At 40.4% G+C, this 21,495-nt stretch overlaps 1 protein-coding gene across 2 annotated transcripts in view; it reads left to right on the forward strand.

Moving 5' to 3' along the window:
• The window catches only part of EGFL6 (EGF like domain multiple 6), a 64,054-nt gene that overhangs the window by 13,972 nt on the left and 28,587 nt on the right, over positions 1–21,495 (forward strand). For both annotated transcript variants that reach the window (XM_528894.5, XM_009438772.2), the window contains exons 2-5: positions 6,229–6,341; positions 11,513–11,605; positions 16,715–16,834; positions 20,062–20,181. In XM_528894.5, the coding sequence (XP_528894.1) occupies positions 6,229–6,341; positions 11,513–11,605; positions 16,715–16,834; positions 20,062–20,181 (446 nt within the window). The remainder of the gene's footprint in view (positions 1–6,228; positions 6,342–11,512; positions 11,606–16,714; positions 16,835–20,061; positions 20,182–21,495) is intronic.

A 21,495-nucleotide genomic window follows, 5' to 3' on the forward strand; every position in this document is an offset into this window, starting at 1 on the left:
ACCCCTCACCCACCCATCCCAATGTACTAACTTCCATATCTCCCTCTAGCTCCTGAGAACTTGCCCCTTTGGTAGGGTCATATGTTGGAATATAATGGGGCTTCTCTCATATACCTCCTGTAGTCTCAGTGCCTAGTACAGTGCCTGATGTGTGTAGTTACTTAATAAATTTTGGGTAGACAAATGAGTAGGTGAATAGTTTGGTGAAGTGTGTTCCCCTCTGGCTCCTAATACCAATGAAATACTCAGTTTTTCTTGGCCTTAGTTTCTTCATGCACAAAATGATAGGTTGGAACCAGATGATATCTAAGGTTGCTTTCTTTAAGGTGAAATTCTATGATAATCTCCCCTTAGAATGAACAGTTATTCCTACAAACATAAAAAAGGCAAGTCACATGGAACCTGTGACAGCTATGAGGATATGCCTCGCAGACATCCAACTGCAGGGAGCATAATTGACCCAGGGTCCCAACTACTCTGCTCTTGGAAATCCAGCACCACTTTTAAGTGAGGCTGCAACTCCCACAGGCTGCTGCCACCAATGACTGAGCATGGCAGGGATACTAAGGCAGGTCCTTCTGTGGGAAACGTGGCTCTCCTCTGAAGGTCAACACATCTGATAATATTAATCCTACTACTACGAATAATAAAAGCAATCAATTAGGGAGCATTTACTGTGTTAGTCACCATTCACAGCCCTTTACATATATTTAATGATTTCATTATCACAAATACCCTTAAGGTAAATACTGTTGTTTTCCCTGTTTTAGAAAAGAGATAGCTAAGGCATAGAAAGACAAAGTCACTTGCTGAAGGTCAGAGTTAATATATAGTAGAGCCAGAATTCAAACCCAGGAAGGAGACCATAGTCCTGACCACCATGTTATGCAGCCTCTCAACATTCAGAGTTGATCCCACTCTCTTACTAGAAAAACTCTCCTCATTTGGCTTTCCCAACAATGTACTAACTTGGTGTTCCTCTGAGCATTGCCTGGGCCTCTTTCTGGACCTTCCTGCTCTTTGGTCCATCTCTTACATGCTGGCATCTTTGGGACTGTGCCCTAAGCCTCCTTCTTTTCTTACACTACATCCACTTCTGTAGAATCAGTTACCATCTACCTGCAGATGATTCCCAAATATAGTTCTGCTTCCTGGACTCCTCACCCAAATATCCAACTTCCTACTCAACACCTCTTCTAGGTTGTCCGTCTAATGAGTACTCAAAATCAGCATGTGCCAAAGAGAATTCATCATCTATCCTATTCCCTAACGTGTTCCTCCACCCATATTCCTCATTCCAGAAATACAGTGCTAACATCTACCCGATGGTGCATCCCTCTGACGCTCTATATCCAATCGACTAGGATATAAGCTCCATGAGGACAGAAATCTTATTTCCCTTTTGGTTGCTGATGAACTTCTGGAAACTAGCCCAGTGTCTGATACATTATAGGCACTCAATAAATACTTGTTGAATGAATGAATGAATGAATGACTCTAATCCATTACCAAATCTTTTGGTCCCACTTTGATGCCATTCATTTCTCCTTACCTCCACTGCTTCTGCTCCAGTCCAAGCAACCAGAATCTATCTTCTGAGCCAACTGGTATCTTTTCTTCCATTCTGTCTCCCTCCAATCTATCTTCCAGACTGCTTTCGTGGTACTGTTTTTCAAGAGAAAAACCTTATCAAATAACATTCCTACTTAAAACCCTTCAGTGCTGTTCTATTGCCATTAAGATGTAAAACCCAAAGCCCTAACTTGATTCACAAGACCCTCTGTGATGTAGCCTCTGCCAACCTCTCGGGGCTCATCTCTCACAAGCTGACTCCTCCCTCCCTTTGTTCTAATCCTCTGGTCATCTACTCATTCCTCAAGCACAAGCATGGTGTCTTTTACCTCTTAGTCTGCACTCATTCTATTCCCTTTGCCTCTAATATTCTTTCACTTTATGTGGTTGAACCCTGTTTGTCTTAAGTCTAATTTAAAGTTTGCACCTTCAAAGGGAACATCTGGGACCCTTTAGACTGGATTATGTTCCTTTGATTTAAGCTTCTGTAATAGACTGAATATATTGAGTGCCTCTGTTACCCTGAACCCCTTGTCTAAAAGCTCATGAGTAGGGGACCCTCTATGCCAGGATTATAAGTGTATCCTCAGCACCTAGCACTATAGTCCATACATATTAATGCCCTATTGAGGATTATACTGATTTTTTTTTTGGCATCAGGAAATAGGTAAGGTCCTTCCTATTGTGATTGGGGAGCATATTGCTTGCAAACCTGCAGTCAAGAAGTTGACAGATCATCTCTAAGATTTTGTTGCTAGATTGAATTCTAATTAAATGAATCCCACATTTCTTATAAAAATATGAAATTAAAATTCCAAAGGCAGAATTTCCCCCTATACAGCTTTTCTTTCATCATGTTTTCTTTTGAAATCCAACTCAAATGTCACCTACCCTGTGACATTTTCCTCCTCTTTCCCAAGCAAGGTTAGTTCCTCTCTCCATTCTGCTCCCCCAGGCATCAGCTTCATGTTGTTAAAGGAAGAGGTAAAAGCAGATTGTAGTACTTTGTCAAGGTTTCTCACAGATGTGTATGGTTAAGAAATGGACTTACTGTTTATCTATGTGGAAGGGGTTTTTCACCAAGGTATGGGGATAGTTGTTTTTACCAACAAATTTCAATCTTGTTTTCAAATCTTAAAAACATCAAAACAAATAACCCAGTTAAAAAATGGGCAAAGGACCTGAATAGACATTTATCCAAAGAAGATATATAAATGGTCTATAAACACATGAAAGACACTTAATATCATTAGCCATCAGAGAAATGCACATCAAAACAAGATGCTACTTCTCAAGCATTAGGATGTCTAGAGTTTTTAAAAATGAACAATAACAAGTGCTGGTGAGGATGTGGAGAAATTGGAACTCTCATATATTGCTGATGGGAAAGTAAAACGATATAGCCATGTTGGAAAACAGTCGGGCAGTTCTTCAGAAAGTTAAATATACAACTATAATATGTCTTAGTCAGTTCAGGCTGCTATAACAAATTACCATAGGTTGGGTGGCTTATAAACAATAGAAATGTATTTCTCACCATTCTGAAGGCTAGAATTCCAAGACTAGGGTGTCAGCATGGTCAGGTTCTGGTGAGGGCACTCTTGGGTTGCAGGCTGCCGACTTCTCAAGCTCTCTAGCCTTTTCTTATTAGGGCACTAATCCCATTCATAAAGGCTCCAACCCCATGACCTAATTACCTCCCAAAGACCCCACCACCAAATACCATCACATTGGGATTAGGGTTTCAATATATGAATTTTGGAGGACACAAACATTCTGTCCATTGCACCATATGACCCAACAATTCCACTCCTGTGTATATACCCAAGAGAAATTAAAACATATGTCCACACAAAAACTTGTGCACCAATGTTCATAGCAACATTATTCATGATGACCAAAATGTAGAAACAACTTAAATGTCTATCAACTGATGAGTGGATAAATAAAATGTGGTATATCCATATTATGGAATATTATTCAGCAATAAAAAGAAATACAGTACTGTTACAAGCTACAACATGGATCAAACTTGAAAACATACTAAGAAGCCAGATACAGAAGGCTACATATTGTGTGATTCCATTTATATGAAATATCCAGAACAGGCTTTTTGTCCAGAGACAAAAAGCAGATTTGTGGTTGCCAGGGAATGAAGGGAAAAGTTAGTTAAGATGAACTGCTCATAGGTATAGGGTTTATTTTTGGGGTGATGGAAATATTCTGGAACTAAATAGAAGTGATGAGTGCATAACATAGTGAAAATACTAAAAACCACTGAAGTGTATACTTTAAGATGGTGAATTTTACGTTATGTAAATTATATCTCAATTTTTAAAATACTAAAGTAAAAAAATTATTAAGGACATCACTGTATTTGGACTGGCACTTATTTACTCAGCATACTTTATGGTTAGTTGCCCATAGTTTCTTCTTTTTTACTGATACAAAATATTTTACATATTTATGGGGTACATGTGAGTGTTACATGCATAGACTATATCATGATCCAGTTGTGGTACTTGGGGTACCCATCAAATACTCAAATACCTTGAGTATTTACCATTTCTATTTGTTGGTAATATTTGACATCCTCTCTTCTAGCTACCTGGAAATTTACAATACATTGTTGCTAACTGTAGTCACCCTACTGTGCTACAGAATATTGGAGTTTATCATAGGTTCTTTGGAAACTGTTAGGCGCAGACTGGGTCAAGATTGTGGTATCCCTTGCAGAATTGTTAGAATATACAAATTAGATTAGACACATGGCTGCATTATTTCTCAGTCAAAACTCTTTAGCAGAGCATTTTAATAATATTTAGCATGCTATCCTATACTTGAATGCATATGTTTCCAATAGACTGTGAACTTAAGAGAGCAAAGACCAGGCCCTTTTCGTCACTGTACTCTATGTGCCTGAGACAGTACTTGGAACATAGCAAATGCACAATAAATGTTTTGCTTTAAAGTACTACTACTTAATGAAAGAAAAGTTTACCTTCCAGGGGACATTTGGCAATGTCTGGAGACATTTTCGTTTGTCAGAACTAGAGGAGTGTGTGCTACTGGCAACTGTAGATAAAGACCATTGTTAAATATCCTACAATGCACAGGACACCTCCCAACAACAAACAATGATCTGGCCCAAAATATCAGTTGTGTAGAAGTTGAGAAACCCTATTCTAAATGTTTGAGTGACTTATGAATCCCTAAAATTAATTCCATTAAAAAATGGAAAAAAGTCCCCTTCAAGAAAAAGTAAATGTTAAAATCATCCTCGCATTTGGTGCTCTCAGTAAATGAAATGTCTCAGACCATATCTTTATAGCTCTTAACTGAGTAATCACATTTGTGGGAGAGGCAGATCTTGAGGGAAATCTACAAGGTTGTTTAACTTCCCGACCTTGACTTAGATATTATTAACTTGCATAAAGTTCAGTTCTGTAGCAGAAAGCACATGGTAAAATGTGCATTCCTTTGTCTGTTAAAGAGCCCAGGAAACATTTTTACAGTGTATTTAATATGTGTAAGGAAATAATCACAGCCCTCCACTAAACATACAATGCAAGTATTTTCCTTCAAAGTCTGGTAGCAACCCTGTCCAATACCAGGACAATAAGTAGGTAAACATGCAGTGAGCTTCATCCATGGCGGCACTACTTGGGGGCACTTGGTGGGGGACAGGGGGCTCACCTTTTTCAGGCATCTAGATCAGGCAAGCTACAGCCTGCTGGCCAAAGCTAGGTGATCCCTTCTTTATAAACAGCCCATGAGCGAAGAACAGTTTTTACATTTTTAAATGTTAGAAGATGGAGCAAAAGGAGAATACTATATCATGACACAGGAAAATTATATGCTATTCAAATTACAGTGTCCATAAATAAAGTTTTATTGGAACACAGTCATGCGCATCTGTTTACTATTGCCTATGGCTGCTTTTGTACTTGGACAGATATCTTATGGCCCTACAAAGCCTAAAATACTTACCATCTGGCTTTTTACAGAAAATGTTTGCCGATCTCTGCTCTAAAATTAAGCAGTTTAGCAAATTGGGTTTCCAGGAGGTCATGTGGAATGGGAACGAGCCCTGGGCTAGAATTCCCAACACCCAGCTCTGCTGGGGATGTGACTCCACTCCATTGGACTGGAGTTTCCTCCTCTGTAACATAAGAGGGCTTTGCTGAACGAGCCCTTCCAGCTCTTAATCATCTATAGTGTATGTTGATTCCAGTCTATTCAATGGTTCCCAGGTGCCAGTGGGATAAAAGTGCAGAGCTCTGGTCTGGGACAAAGCCACAGGATTAGAAAGTGACTGAAATAGACAAAGAACTGGATAGTTGCTGTGCATATACAGAGCAGATCTGAAAAGTGGCACTCTACAAGGTTCAAAAACATACATTTTGGACATCTTCATGTGCCCTAGTTTTATAGATTCTTTTAACCGTGGGGAAGAAGGAAATGGTTGAAACTAATTATTGAGGAAGGCTGGCTGGCAACCCCAAAATTCAGGTTTTCAAAATCTAATTTAGCACTTACTGCGGGTTCGTTGAAATTAACCAGGTAATTGACATCTCTGGTTCTTTTAGTAGTAGGGAAGAGTTTCTGTTGTCTTTTCTATTTTCTCAATACTAACATGTAGTTCTTTATCTGCAGTGCAAGGCATCACGGGTTGTTAGCATCGGCACGTCAGCCTGGGGTCTGTCACTATGGAACTAAACTGGCCTGCTGCTACGGCTGGAGAAGAAACAGCAAGGGAGTCTGTGAAGGTAATTTTGTAAAAACTCAGACCCTGCACTTGGATCAGGGCCCTTCGGTTTTTATCTGTCATACCATGAACTGCCACAAAATTGCCAGTGGATCTCTCAGGCAAGGACATGCATAACTACCAATAACCAAGGTCTGGGTTCCTATGAGATCTCTTCCCAGACAAAATGTGGCTGACGCCATCATACTTGGCATGATTTATTTTAGAAGACTGTCTTGTCAATTATTTTTGTGATTATCTTAATGAGTATGACTGGGTTGTTTGTTTTTGGTTTTCTTTTTAATCTAAAGGAACTAAGATGGGCAAAAGCAGGCTGGTAAATTTCTCCTCTAATTATAGTTTAAGTGATTTCCAATGCAATAAACTTTAATTATTAATCACCCAACCAGTAGGCTTCAGCCACAAAATAAGTACACCTTTTAGCTTATAGATTTATAACTCACATTTTTAAAATTCATACTTCCAATTTCTAAATGCTTTCAAGGTACATATGCATATATGCAAAGATTTTAAGTATTTTGCTGATTTTTTTGTACATTGCAAACCAAGGAACCATAATTTGCCTTGGACATTGTTTCTCAGACTATGTGTTAGGAACTCCGAGAGAGGCCTCTGATCATTTCAAGGAGGTTGGGGAGGGCAGAGATGAGCATAAAGTTTTTGCCTTGTTTTTCTTTTTATGACTTTCCATAACGACCAACACTGGCAGTGTAGCAGAACCAAATCCACATTCCTCCTGACTGTCTCACCAGGGGTGTATTCCTTCAGGGCAGTAGTCTACTCTCACTGTCCCTGTGTCCTTCAGTAGGTAGCATGTGCCTCATCCTAAGTTATTTATCTATTAAATGGGATAACAACACAATTGCAGGTCCCATAAAAGCACTAACATGTTAGCTATTTTTAGGAATAACAATGCTACCTTCTTTTTGCTAGTCTGTTCCTGCCCCAACCTCCTTCTCTCTGGCTGGTTAAAAAATATCTGGATTGACCATAAGTGGGGTCAGAACTTGATAATATCCAAAATCTATAAAACAATAGAAAACATTGATATCGTTCCCACATGTTCCATATTATGCTAAACCTTCTGCCATCATAGTTTGCTTGTGACAAGATGACAAGAGCATAAAAATACTAGACAAAAACAAAGATCATCATTGCCCACTTAGATAAAGGAAGTTAGAATATCCTCCTGGGACTTGTGTCAATTAAAAGGGTGGGTCCTCATCCTGATTGGATTGATAGTGTCATGATCAAGGGCATTGAGAACCAGACTGACGTGGGTGACCTTGGGCAAGCTAGCTAAGGTAAGCTAGCTAAGGCTCAATTTCCTCCTCTGCAACCTGGAGAAAGCAATACCTACCTCTGAGAGTAAGGAAGGTATGCATTAAAGGGTGAGTTCATTACCTGGCATGCATAGAAAATACCTCATAAATTACCATTCCTTCAGGAAGGACCAATAATTCTCATCACAGACTTCTCGTCATTAAAGCACCAGGTGATGGGGGAATTAAATGTGGCTTTATTCTTTTGCTACACACAACATAACACATTTTTATTTGAAGTCAGTCAGGTGGAAAGGGGCAAAAACCACGTGAAACACATGATTTAGAGTCTCTCTTACAGTTGCACGAACATCAGCGTCTACTGCCATAAAACTTGTAAGACCCAGCATGTCGCTGGTGAATAAATGAAGGCAAGGTGTTAAAAGGGCAAGTGCAGGGGGTTCAAGCAAAATGCTCACTATGCAAGTTTTGCAAGCTGAAGAGACGGTCAGCACACCTACTGCTCCAGTCAAATGTTCAGGTCTTAAATTGCAATGATTTTTAGATCTAAAATGTGTATCATGTTTTATCCAATTTGCATGGTCCTTCTTGATGGTAAAGTCATGTTTCTTGAAGCACCAAATAACAGGGTAGTTATTCCCTGATTGCTGGGTTTCTGATTTTTAAGCCAGAGTTGTGGGTTGCATGATAATAAGAATACACATCAACCTGCCCCAACAAGGAGAGCCAGACCCCAGGCTGTGAGGTCACAGTCTACCCAGGCCTTCCCCTCTGTCCATCTATTTGCCCTTCACTCCTTTTGAAGCCCTGCCTCTATGTATCCTGGAGCCTTCTAGCTCTCAGCCTCTACCCTGTCTAAATCTCCTCCCAAGGCAGGGTCTCATCAGTTCGATATCATTAACCTTAAAATGTATGCCACTTCAGTGAGATGAAATACAGAATTGTCCATAAACAAGTACCTGATGAAAAGCTTCAGATAGAGAAGTTTGGGGGAGAACTAAATAAGACTTTTACTTTGTCTAAATCATGCTTCAATCTCAGGCCATTTTAAACACAAACTGAATTTCCCTTGCTGTCGATTGACTGTTGAAGTCACAGATCCAAAGTTACTGTAAATTGAAAACATCTTACAGAAGCTTTAACCTTATAGCAAGGGTATTATTCACCATTTCTCCTATGTTCTATTTGGCATTTATGCTGGGCTTTCCTGTCTGGACCACATTGGAAATCAGTTTCCAGGGAACAACTAGAGGTCTTCAGGGCTTAAAAAAAAAAAAAAAGATTTATTTTTCTAACATCTGAATTTAAAGTTGCAACTCCAAGTACATATCCATAACAAAGTAGACACTGGAAATTAAATTCTCTCTCTTTTGTCTCTAAAAGTGGAAAAACCTTGCTGGGGAAGCATTTTTCCCTTATGATTTGTTCAGGGCCATAAAATGTTCCCCCATTAAAAGTTCTACAGTAATTACTTTATTCATTATTCAAAAATATTCAAATATTTAACATGTTTACAACACTATATTAAATGCTACAGGGGAAACAATTATGAATGTTTAAGTCCCTGTCCTGAAGGCACTTGGAAACAAGTAGTGGATGAAAGACAAGCACTGTAGCCAAATATATGCCTCATTATTTAATAAGACAAAAACTGATCAGTTGCACAGGAGAGGCCTGCCAAAGTTCTGTGGAGTTCTCGAAGTTGAGTGGGCATTCACAGGTGGCTGGAGAAATCTGTAAAGGCTTTTAGAAGAAGGGGCCATGCAAGGTGGTCCTTGAAGAATGGGGAGGATATGAACTACTGGAAACCCAGGGAAGAGTATCCTAGGGAGGGGTAGGAAAAGGTAGAAAGTAAAGGGTAGGTCTAGAGAATAGCAAGCAATATCTTTTGCCCACAGTGTTGCCTTTGTCGGGGGGGTGGGGGGGCTAGAAAAGAAGGTGGAGGCCAGATCAGGCTAGGTTTTTTCTTTCTTTTTTTTTTTTTTTTTTGACAGAGTCTTGCTTTGTCACCCAGGCTGGAGTGCAGCAGCGCAATCTCAGCTCACTGCAACTTCTGCTTCCTGGGTTCAAGTGATTCTCCTGCCTCAGTCTCCCAAGTAGCTAGGATTACAGGTGCCCGCCACCACGCCTGGCTAATTTTTGTATTTTTAGTAGAGATGTGGTTTTACTATGTTGGCCGGGCTGGTCTCAAACTCCTGACCTCAGGTGATCCACCCTCCTCGGCCTCCCAAAGTGCTGGGATTACAGGCTGGAGCCACCATGCCTGGCCAGATCATGCTAGTTTTAACTTGGTTATGATACCTGTACTGTATTCAGGAGGGAACAAAGATTATATTATGACCTCTGTGCAAGGCGTGGCATGATCAGAGCTATGCTTTTGGACTATTAGTTTAATGTCGTGTCTGACGTAAAGTTTGCTAGGAGCAGAGCCTGAAAGGGGGATTCTTGTACAAATATTCCATTGAAAGGTATCTTAGGAGCAATTTGCAAGGGAGTGAGGGAGCATGGGAAGGGGCTAGGCAGAGATATGGTTTCAGAAGAAGTCTAGCTTCAGCCTGATCCCACAGGGACCTCTAGGGGGTTAATTGCACCAGAGTTTGTCCTGCCAAGAAACAAGGAACTAGGCTGTTAGACTCCCGCATCAGTGAGGCACTGGTCACAAGCTGTGGTGGGGAAAGCAGGGAGAGGGATTCAGCATCATCTTCCAAGTATCTGTGGGCAAGGCAGTTCCCATTAGCTAGATAGATAGTTGTTCAATGAATGAGTTGGTGGTAGAAACAGGGATAGGATGTTGCAACTGAGTGGTCTGGAGACAAGAAAAAATAGACAACTGAATTTTTTGAGTCCAGGTAACTGGTAGAGGAATGATGATAATAACAAAAAATAGGATCTGGGGTTGTAGGGAAAGATGCTGGTATCTTTAAGAATAGGCTTTCTTAGAGGTGGACCTACTGTGAGCCAGGGGAATTGATGGATGGAGAAGTAGGCACCATTCCTGGGCAATTGCTGAGTCATTCTTTCCTATTATGGCTATTTCTTGAGCTCCTACTATATCCAGAAACTGCTGAGAGTCCTTGATACCCTAAAAGTCTCCTTTCTCTCTCATATATTATATCCTCTCCCTTTCTACTCTTGAGGCTTTCCCATTTTCCTTTTTTCCTATCTACTGCTTTTTCTCCTTATAACCTCCCTGTGAGCTGGAATGAAACTGTCCATCATCTTTGACTGTTTGTTTTCTTGCCCCCAACTGAATCGGTTATAACATCCTACCCCTGTTGTTTTTCTACCACTTTATTCATTGAACAAATATTTATTGTCTACTTTGTGTCAGGAGTTGGGATACAGAAGTGAATAAAATAGAAAAACAAATCCTACCTTTGTCATGCTTTCTCATGCCTCCATCATCATCCTCATCATCATCACGATGCTTTTAGTTCCCATCCTTAGGGCTAGAAGTAGCACCTTCCTCCCTCCAATCTGTTGGTTGTTCAGTCTGACTGATAATGTGCAGCATTAAAAGATTTTGATCATTTAAAAGAGAAATGGAGAAAATATGGAGGAGATGAAATGAGGCAAGAGACAGAAGGAAGGGGAATGACGTTGGCATTTGCCCAGGGTTACTCTGGAGTCTCTTCCAGTTCCAACATTATACTTATTTTATTAAATCTTTTGTGTTTGCATGCAAAACTGGCTGACTGTGATCTGGAAGGCTTTATATTTCATTGAATACCACTGGAAGTGTGGTATTGCCTCCCTTCAAAGGGAGGCAGATTGTCCTCTGTATGTCCCCATGGAGTTCTCTGCCACACAGAACGCAGCGAAGTTTGGCGTGCATTTCACTACACTAACTACTGTTCTTTTATCATCAAGACATCTTTTCCTTCCACAGCTGCATGCGAACCTGGATGTAAGTTTGGTGAGTGCGTGGGACCAAACAAATGCAGATGCTTTCCAGGATACACCGGGAAAACCTGCAGTCAAGGTCAGTAAGGTAGCCCAGGGTCATAGTTCAAATTCAATCATTGCAGCAGGGCTGGTGACTCAACATGGTACGCAGGATTTCTTAGGGTTTTTTTAAAGTCAAATCTTCAAATGAAGGTGCTTTCAGGACAAGTTTTTCAATCTCTTCTCCTTGAAAAATGTAAAAAGTCTGATGTTTTTGTCAAGATGCCCAATAAAAGGCCTTTTTTCTTTTCTTTTTTTTTTAACTTTTTTAAATAAGCTAAAGGTCTTTTATATTTTTTACTTTTTTATTTCATCTCTTTCCGTAACACAGAAAAAAAGAGCGTTTTTAAAAAGTAAATAATTTTATTGCTTTTTAAACTACCTATGTATTATAAGTATATTTTTATTTTTAAAAATCCAGCAGTGCAAAAAAATATAAACTTAAAAGTGAGAGTGATCACCACTAGTTTTTACTATAAGCATAGTTAAGTTTGTCTTAGATCCTGGAAGTCTTTTTCTGTGATAGTATAAATGTAAGTATTTCTCATAGGCATCTTTGCATGTCAGCACACACAGAACTACTTTACATTTTTTAAGGCTGTATCCTAGTCCCTAGTGTGAATACTTTTATCCTTTGTGCAAAAATGTGCTTTATTTAACCATTATCATTTATGTTGTCTCCAATTTTTTGCCATTACAAACAGTGCTAAATCTAACATTGTTCTATGCATAGCCCTGCTTTCTTGAATGAATATTTTTGTAGGAAAAATATTTAAAAGTGGAATTGTTGGGTTGAACAACGTGCATATTTTTATTATACTTCATATACTTTTTTTTTTTTTTGAGACAGAGTCTCGCTCTGTCACCCAGGGTAGAGTGCAGTGGCGTGATCATGGCTCACTGCAGCCTCAGCCACCTGGGCTCTAGCAATCCTCCCATCTCAGCCTTCTGAGTAGCAGGGACCACAGGCACACACCACCATGCCTGGCTACTTTTTACAGTTTTTGTATAGACGAGGTCCCACTACGTTGCCCAGGCTGGTCTTGAACTCCTGGGCTCAAGCCATCCTCCCGCCTTGCCCTCCCAAAGTGCTGGAATTAAAGGCTTAGCCACCACACCTGGCCTTGATATATCATAACAGATAATTTATAACTTTCATCCTAGATTGTTTGTCTGAAAACATTAAAGAGATGATAATATCTATAACAGTGGTTCTCAACCTGGGTAATTTTGTCTCCCACGAAGCGTTGCCAGATAAAATACAGATACCAAGTTAGATTTAAATTTCAGATAAACAACAAATAATTTTATAGTATATGTTTGTTCAAAATAGTATATAGGGGATGTGAGGGTGATCTAGCTGTGACATCTGTCACCCCATTGCTCACCTGGGTTGATTTGGCTGATCTGGCTGGCTAGGCAGATGTCCCCTTCCTCCCTCACTGCTCCATGTGTGTCCCTCCTGAAGCTGCGCGCTCGTGTGGAGAGGACGACCATCCCCGATAGAGGAGGACTTACCTTCAGTCAAGGGTATATTAGCTGTGCTCCCCTGCTAGAACCTCCAAACAAGCTCTCAAAATAGTATATGAGAAGTGTGTATACTTTAAAAGTATTAGTCATTTATCTGACATTCAAATTTATCTGAGAATCCTTTACTGTTTTGTTTAGAGATGGGGGTCTCACTATGTTGCCTAGGCTGGAGTGCAGTGACTATACTGCATCCATGATCTCCTGGCCTCAAAGCAATCCTCTCGCCTCAGACTCCTGACTACAGGCACACACCACCACACCCAGCTGGAATCTTGTATTTTTATTTGCCAAATCTGGGAGCCTTATCCCGGGCAACATCTGGCAGTGTCTGAAGACATTTGAAGGGGGTGCTACTGGTGTCTAATGGGTAGAGATCAGGGATGCTGCTAAGCACCTTACACAATGCACAGGATAGCAGTACCCACAACAAAGAATGATCAGACCCAAATGTCAGTAGTGCCAAGGCTGAAAAACCCTGCTCTAAACGTGGTGAATAAAAGTGCCTCATTGGAGCAAGGGATATGGTCTTTGCTATAGATCAGCAGATTTCAACTTGGGTGATTTTGTCATCCACGGGATACTTGACAATGACTGGGGACAATTTTGGTTGTCATAACTGGATGTGGGAGGTACTCCTGGCATCTAGTGAATGGAGCCCAGGGATGCTGCTAAACATCCTGCAATGCACAGAACAGTCCCCACAACAAATAATGATTTGTGTCAACAGAAGTTAAGAAACCCTGGCATGAAGAAATCTTCAATAATTCAGAAAGGGTCCCCAGTCCTATAAGGAAGTTGAACAAAGAGCAGTAAATCAAATTCAGCTGCCCTTGGAGAATGGAGTTTCAGAGAAGACTGGACACCCACTCCACTCTACCACTCCCAGCCCTTGCTGCCAAGCCCAGAGGTTAGCCCCATAAACTGAAATAGCCGCTCTTTGAGCTGCCAGCCCTACAGTCTCGGAGAGCAATCTGGCTCTCTGCGTCCTGCCACCAGCATAGAGGCCAGAGCCCTGGAGATGTTTCTTAGAATTGCATGCAATTGCTTGAGAGAGGTGCTTCAAGAATCGTGCATTCAGGGTGGGCACAGTGGCTCACACCTGTAATTCCAGCACATAGGGAGGCTGAGGTGGGTGGATCACTTGAGGTCAAGAGTTTGAGACCAGCCTGGCCAACATGGCAAAACCCCATCTCTACTAAAAATACAAAAATTAGCCAGGCGTGGTGGCAAATGCCTGTAATCCTAGCTACTCGGGAGGCTGAGGCAGGAGAATCACATGAACCTGGGAGGTGGAGGTTGCAGTGAGCTGAGATCGCGCCACTGCACTGCAGCCTGGGCAACAGAGCGATACTCCATCTCAAAAAAAAAAATCATGCTTTCATAAGTAATAATTCAGCTATACCCTTCACCAGAGGTTTTACAGCAGAAAACTTGGTTTTCCATATGTTTTGGATTCTGAACCAAGATACTGTCTCAAGAGATTTGGAATAGAGACAATATTTTCCACGCTAGTTTTAAAGTCTCAGCAAAATATTAACGTTGAGGGAGTGGTCCAGTTGGATCAAGTTTTGAGGCAGTCTGTCTTCTTCCCACAGCCTCCCTGCCCTGTGGCAGCCTGATCAAAGTCCACGTACATCCATTAATGGTGACAGGCCTCAGCCCTCAACTCATGTCTTTCCCAAAACACTCTTCCAAGAAATGAGTGAGTCACCTCAGAGTTAGGGCAAGCTATGGGATATTCCTGGGTTTCCCGTTATGTCCAATCAGCATTTTTCAATTTCCCCATTTGAAGAGGTTAGGTTCTATGAGGGAGATGGTAGGGTAAAGGGGATAGGCAGTGGAGAAGAGGGTTTCAAATGTCCAGCTAGGGCGCTGGAAAATCCCCATATAAGGATATTTTCAGAGATGAAAGCAGCTCCTTATTTTCAAGAATCTGTTACCATGCTGACCTTTTGCCTTCCATGGAATTTGTTTGTTTTTTTCCTCTCTGTATGTTCCCTGGTAGAGTTAAGATATGAAACCCTCACATGACCACATTTCCAAAGTCAACATCCTCTACAGATAATCCTTTTTAAAGTTTTATTTTCCTTCTATGTCATTTTTTATTTTAATAAAAATGTTACTTATTCTTAAGTTGTTGTTGTTGTTGTTGTTGTTTTAGAAAACAAAAAAAGCACAGAGAAGAAAGTCACCCTCGATCTTACCACCTGAAGATAACCATTAGTCGCATTTAGAGCATACCCTCCTAGGCTTTTCTTTTCCTATGTATATTTTAAACCAATTTTGGAATGATCTGTACACAGAGTTTTGTAACCTTCTTTTATCACTTAACATCCTGTGAACGTCATATGTATATATTTCATATATATATAATTCACATATATAATTCATATATATTTCATATATATAATTCACATATATATAATTCATATATATATTTCATATATATAATTCACATATATAATTCATATATATATTTCATATATATAATTCACATATATAATTCATATATATATTTCATATATATAATTCACATATATATAATTCATATATATATATATTTTTTTTAAATCATCCAGCCCAAATGTCATCCTGTGAACATCTTTACTTAGGATTAAATATTGTCCTCCAACTTCACCACTAAGAGCTGTCTGACAGGGCTCCCTCTAGAGGAATGTGAGCCAAGGCAATTTGGCCAGTGCAGGGGCCAGCCAAAATAATAATTGACAGGAGGCTGTGCTGTCAGCCTATGTCAGTGGCTGCTTGGGATAGCATGAAAGGCAGAAATATATAAATTATCTATTTCTAAATTATTGTTCAAGTAGTATACACATAGAATTGTGCATATATAAAAAATGTATGGCTCGATGAATTTTTCTAAATGCCCATGTCACTAGTATCTAGATCAAAAGCCAGAAACTTGGCCCTTCAGAAGACTCCCTCACACACCTTCCAGTCACTTCCACTGCCAGTGAGAGAACCATATCTTGACCTCTTATATCACAGATTAGCTGTGCTTATTTTTTTAACTGTATATAAATGGACTCATACAGTATATACATGTTTATATCCAGCTTCCACTCAATATCATGTTTGTGAGATTCATCCATTGTTGCCTATAGTTGTCATTTGTTCAGTTTCATTGCTATATAGTATTCCATTGTGTGAATATACAAGTCATTTATCTATTCTTCTGTTGGGAGGTGTTTGGATAACTTCTAGTTTGGGGCTATCTAGTATCATGCTATTATGAGCATTTTAGTATGTAGGGGTTTTTTTGGTGGGCAAAAATCTATATTTCTCTTGGGTATATTCCCAGGACTGGAATTTCCAGGTCATGAGTATGTCTAAATATAGCTCTAGTAGATTCTGCCAAGCAGTTTTCCAAAGTGTTGTACCAATTTACATTCCTTCCAGTGGTGTATAATTATTCCATTTGCTACACATTGTCGCCAATCCTTTAAAATGGAATTTGATGGTCAGAGAGAAGGTGGGTAAGTGGTGGTGTTCAGGGAAGCTAACCCAGTTGTCCTTTCCAAGACTAGGGTCTAATATTCCCCATCTGGAAGTTTCCTGATTCAGTTCACCTTTCCCTGTTTTCTAAATGTCCCTGCAGATGTGAATGAGTGTGGAATGAAACCCCGGCCGTGCCAACACAGATGTGTGAATACACACGGAAGCTACAAGTGCTTTTGCCTCAGTGGCCACATGCTCATGCCAGATGCTACGTGTGTGAGTAAGTTTCAACAGCCACGCTGATCTCAGTCAATGTTTAAGGCTTGGCTTTTGCCATTTGATGCTTGGGGAAAAGCTGACTTCAGTGATTTTTTAAAAAATCTCTAATATTGCCCCCAGCTAAAATGTTTTGTGGCACTTGTTTCTTTCTTTCTTTTCCTTCCTTTCTTTCCTTCTTTCTTTCTTTCTTCTTCTTTATTTTTTTTTTTTTTTTGAGACAGAGTCTTGCTCTGTCACCCAGGCTGGAGTGCAGTGGTGCAATCTGAGCTCACTGCAACTTCTGCCTCCTGAGTTCAAGCAATTCTCCTGCCTCAGCCTCCCGACTAGCTGGGACTATAGGCACATGCCACCACGCCTGGCTACTTTTTGTATTTTTAGTAGAGAGGGGGTTTCTTCGTGTTGGTCAGGCTGGTCTCAAACTCTTGACCTCAGGTGATCCACCCACTTCGGCCTCTCAAAGTCCTGGGATTACAGGCGTGAGCCACCATGCCCAGCTTCCATAATTTTTTTAAAAAAGTAAATGCTGATTGGGCACGGTGGCTCACACCTGTAATTCCAACACTTTGGGAGGCTGAGGCAGGTGGACCACCTGAGGTCAGGAGTTCAAGACCAGCCTGGCCAACATGACGAAACCCTGTCTCTACTAAAAAAAAAAAAAAAAAAGAAATACAAAAATTAGCTGGGCATGGTAGGGCACCTGTAATCTCAGAAAAAAAAAAAGCGGTAAAATAACGTGAAATTCACATTATTTTAAATTTCAAGTGAACAATTCAGTGGCTTTTAGTACATTCACAGTGTTGTACAACCATCACCCCTATCGAGTTCCAGAAGATCTTCATCACTCCAAAAGGAAACCAGACCCAGTCACTCCTCACTCCCCCTCCTCCAGCCCCTGGCAACTACAAATCTGCCTTCCTTCTCTAGGGATTTGCCTATTCTGGATGCTTACTTTATAAATAAAAAGGCAAACTAGAAGAAAAATAAATTATATATCTATATCTGCATCTATATATATGCAGAGCCCTGTTGAGTTTCCTCATGAAAATAAGCACGTTGAACAAAATAAGCAGATTGTTTTAGGGAAGTGATACATTTAAATTCCTTCTCGGAACATCAATTCTTCCCACCAGCTAACTTTCTCACGCCCCTTGCCCCACTACCAAAGATTAGTGATACTTGTTGGAAATACATTCCGACTTACTCACATTCCTTGAAAGAAAAGCCCTTCTGTGATAAAGAAAAACCCATGTCCTGTGGGAGAGTGAGAGTCTATACCTATTCATTTATTGAGAGGGAAGGCTTTTCAGGTTTTATGTTCCAGTTGAAAGGGAAACCCACCCTCCCTGCCTGCCTTCCCTTCTCCCCTTTTCTCTCTCCATCTTTCTTTCCTCTGCCTTGCAGCCCCCAACAAACCCAGAGCCTGTGCCTTCAGCCAGCTTCCTGTGGTTGCGGAGTTGCACAGACTCCCCAGCCCATCCTGGGTTTTCCCGAGATTATAAAATCCTGCCTAGTGCACGGGCTTCTCCTTGGCAAAGTGTCCCAACACCACCAGTCACGTAGATCTTCTGCTAGCAAGCAAGCATTTGAAAATGGGCATTGGAAGGGCCTTTTTAAAAAATCCTTATTATTATAAATGAAACAGAAACTCACAGGAAACAAATGCATAGTTTAATGAATTCTTATAAGTCAAGCACCCTTGTAATCATCACCAAATAGAACTCTGCCAGAACCTCCTCCTCCCACCCCTCCCTAAAGGGAACCACTATCCAGGCTTTTATAGTAATCACTTAAAATTTCAAAAAAGATGTACGCTAATGGATGTTTCTGAAACATTCCATGAAAACCCAGTCAGTGCCAAAAAAGATATCTTTCCTCAAATGGAAAGATAGAATTAGGTTAATTTTGAAGATTAATTTTAAAAGAAGACAACTAAAGAGAAAAGATGAAAGAATAAAGGAGTAATATAATCATAGGTAGATGTTTGTTACAATACATTGGGTCTCTTTCTGTATATCTAGGGGTTACCTGTGCCTCCCTGTTTATAGCTCAAAGTGTCCAGATAGCCCTAGAACTCTCTCCTGGATGCTGATTGGATTCCACCAGGCCCCTTGGGTCTCTTTTGTCCAGCTGGGTGATTGGCACGTTCTGGAGGGGGATGGAGGGAGGGAGTACATTCACCATGCCCCTCTGTTATGGACATTGGGCTGAAACCATATGAGTTTCTTAGCCCCCCTGCATTTCTAATCCACACATACTGGACTGCTGCTATGAAAATGCATTTGTGTGAGATAAGTTATATTTAGCAACAAGTGACAAAAAAGCCAAGTAAATTGTCTCATTTACTTTAAAAGCTGAAGGCAAGCAGTTCCAGAGCAGCTCAAGAAAAAGTCCATCTCTGTCATCCTCAGAGTATTGATTTTACTCTCACACTTGTGGCCTCATGGTTACAATATGGCTGCCCTAGCTCCAGACATCACACACACATGGAAAATAGACAAAACTAAGTGGGTACGGGTGATGCCAATGAACCAATGCCTCTTTCATGCCTGTCTCTTTTTATCATGCAGTAATATCTTTTCCAGAAGTCCCACTCCCTCCAGTGGACTTATTTTTGTATCTCTTTGGCCACACTGCATCATATGGCCACTCCTTGCTGAAGGAAAGCTGGGAAAAGCCTCAGTGCTGGGAATGGCAAGAGAAGAGTCCAGAATGGCTTTCAGATAGCTGATCAGCTATATCTGCCACACGTTTTAGTTCAGTCACCTAAAAGATCGAGTCTTGTGACTTAAGTGACTCTCACTGAGGCTAGATATGTATGGAGAGATCTCCAGAGTAGATTCTTTTACCCTGATTACTCAGGTTGATAATCTCCATCAGCAGTTGCATTTCAACCTACTGAGGCCAGCCAGGTGACATAAAAGAGTGGCTAGAGCACACACAAGTGGAGAAAGTGATACAGTTTGAGGGGTGCATGCTCTGCCTAAAGACAGTCAAATTCAGTGAAGTGGCCAAGAAAGCAGACCATGAGTAGGATTCAGTCCCAGGGCCACCAAGATGCCACCCCTACTGATCCCTTTTGGCTCTCCATTTGGGACTCAAACAATGAAACTTGTCCTATAATGCCATGCAACGTGTTCCATTCAATGGCCCAGAATTTGGTGATAGTTTCTTAGTAAGCTCTTTTTATCATCTCAAGAGAGAAAGGCTAATCCTTGTCTACTTTTTCAGACTCTAGGACATGTGCCATGATAAACTGTCAGTACAGCTGTGAAGACACAGAAGAAGGGCCACAGTGCCTGTGTCCATCCTCAGGACTCCGCCTGGCCCCAAATGGAAGAGACTGTCTAGGTACAACAGCAGGAATCACCTCTACTCCTCCTTCTCCTCCCTTGACTCCCCTTTTACTGAATCTTTTTTCATTCATCACAATCAGCTTGTTGACTAGACATTGGAAACTTCTAAAAGTACAGATTTATATCAGTTTCTGAGATACTTTTAGCCACATATGCTCTAAACATACTTTGGGATGCTAAAAAATGCATTTTTCTATTATTTTGTATTGCCTTAATGCCATAGTAGAAAATGGATAATTTTAGTATATTTACTATGTACATTTTATTTACATTACCATCCAATATAAACTCCACTACTTATATTTTGTCATTTAATGAGTAAGGTCCTAAGGACCATTGGGTTTTATTCTGGGTTCTAGCTAATATTTTCTGGAAAAACTATATTTACTTATTTTTTAGATATAACATTATTGAAAATAGTATACACCTTCTATATAATTTACATTAGCATGTAATAAATTTCATGTTGTCTTTAAAACTTGCTCCAAGTTATATGAACTAAGTATAATTAATTTAACTGGAGAAAATGAGCAGATTAAGTCCATAATATTAATTAAGGGAACATAAAAATTATTTGTTTATAACTTTGAATTTAGTCAAATTCATTGGCTTAGAACTTTCCTCTCTTGTTCTCCTTTGTCTTATTTTGTGTCTTAGTTTTGGGTTCCACAGAAGCTGACCCTGAGCAAGTAGTTGATTTGGGAGGTGATCCCAGCCTGAAATTCATTCACTAAGGAATAAAATATTTATTTCACATAGATTAGGGCAATAGCTGACTGTTACCAGAATCTTATGAGTAAGATTCTGGTTGAGGAGTAGGGAAGTAACCCAGGGAAAGGAAGGCACCAGTGTTGGGTAAATCTGATGAGCAGGTTAAATGAGCTGGGGGCACCTCTGGGAGGCAGAGAGAAGCTGCCCCTGAATTTTCCCTCTGGGGCAGGAGTGCTGGATATTCATCCACCAACTTCTGCCCTTCATTGATGGGAGGCTGCTCTGGGACATGACCCCCCAGCACTCCCAGCCTAGCCTGGGTCGGGAGCAAAGCACAATGTTGTAGGTGCAGCAAGCAGCCTTTGGCAGGTATGGAAACTTGAGTGCTGAGGAGCTATGGATGGATCACCCACAGGGCACCCTCAGTGACTGAAGCAACACTTTTTTCACTTTGTGCTTTGGTTCCTTTGTGGATTTGAATTATGTTCAACCATCAAATTGCCATCAAATTGTATATACTCATAACACTTAATTACATTGCACCTAATATACATAATATTTAGAGTAAGTGAGCACTTAGCATTAATGAGGGATGTCA

This window comes from Pan troglodytes, chromosome X (genome assembly GCF_028858775.2).
Source record: "Pan troglodytes isolate AG18354 chromosome X, NHGRI_mPanTro3-v2.0_pri, whole genome shotgun sequence".
Taxonomy (NCBI): Eukaryota; Metazoa; Chordata; class Mammalia; order Primates; family Hominidae; genus Pan; species Pan troglodytes.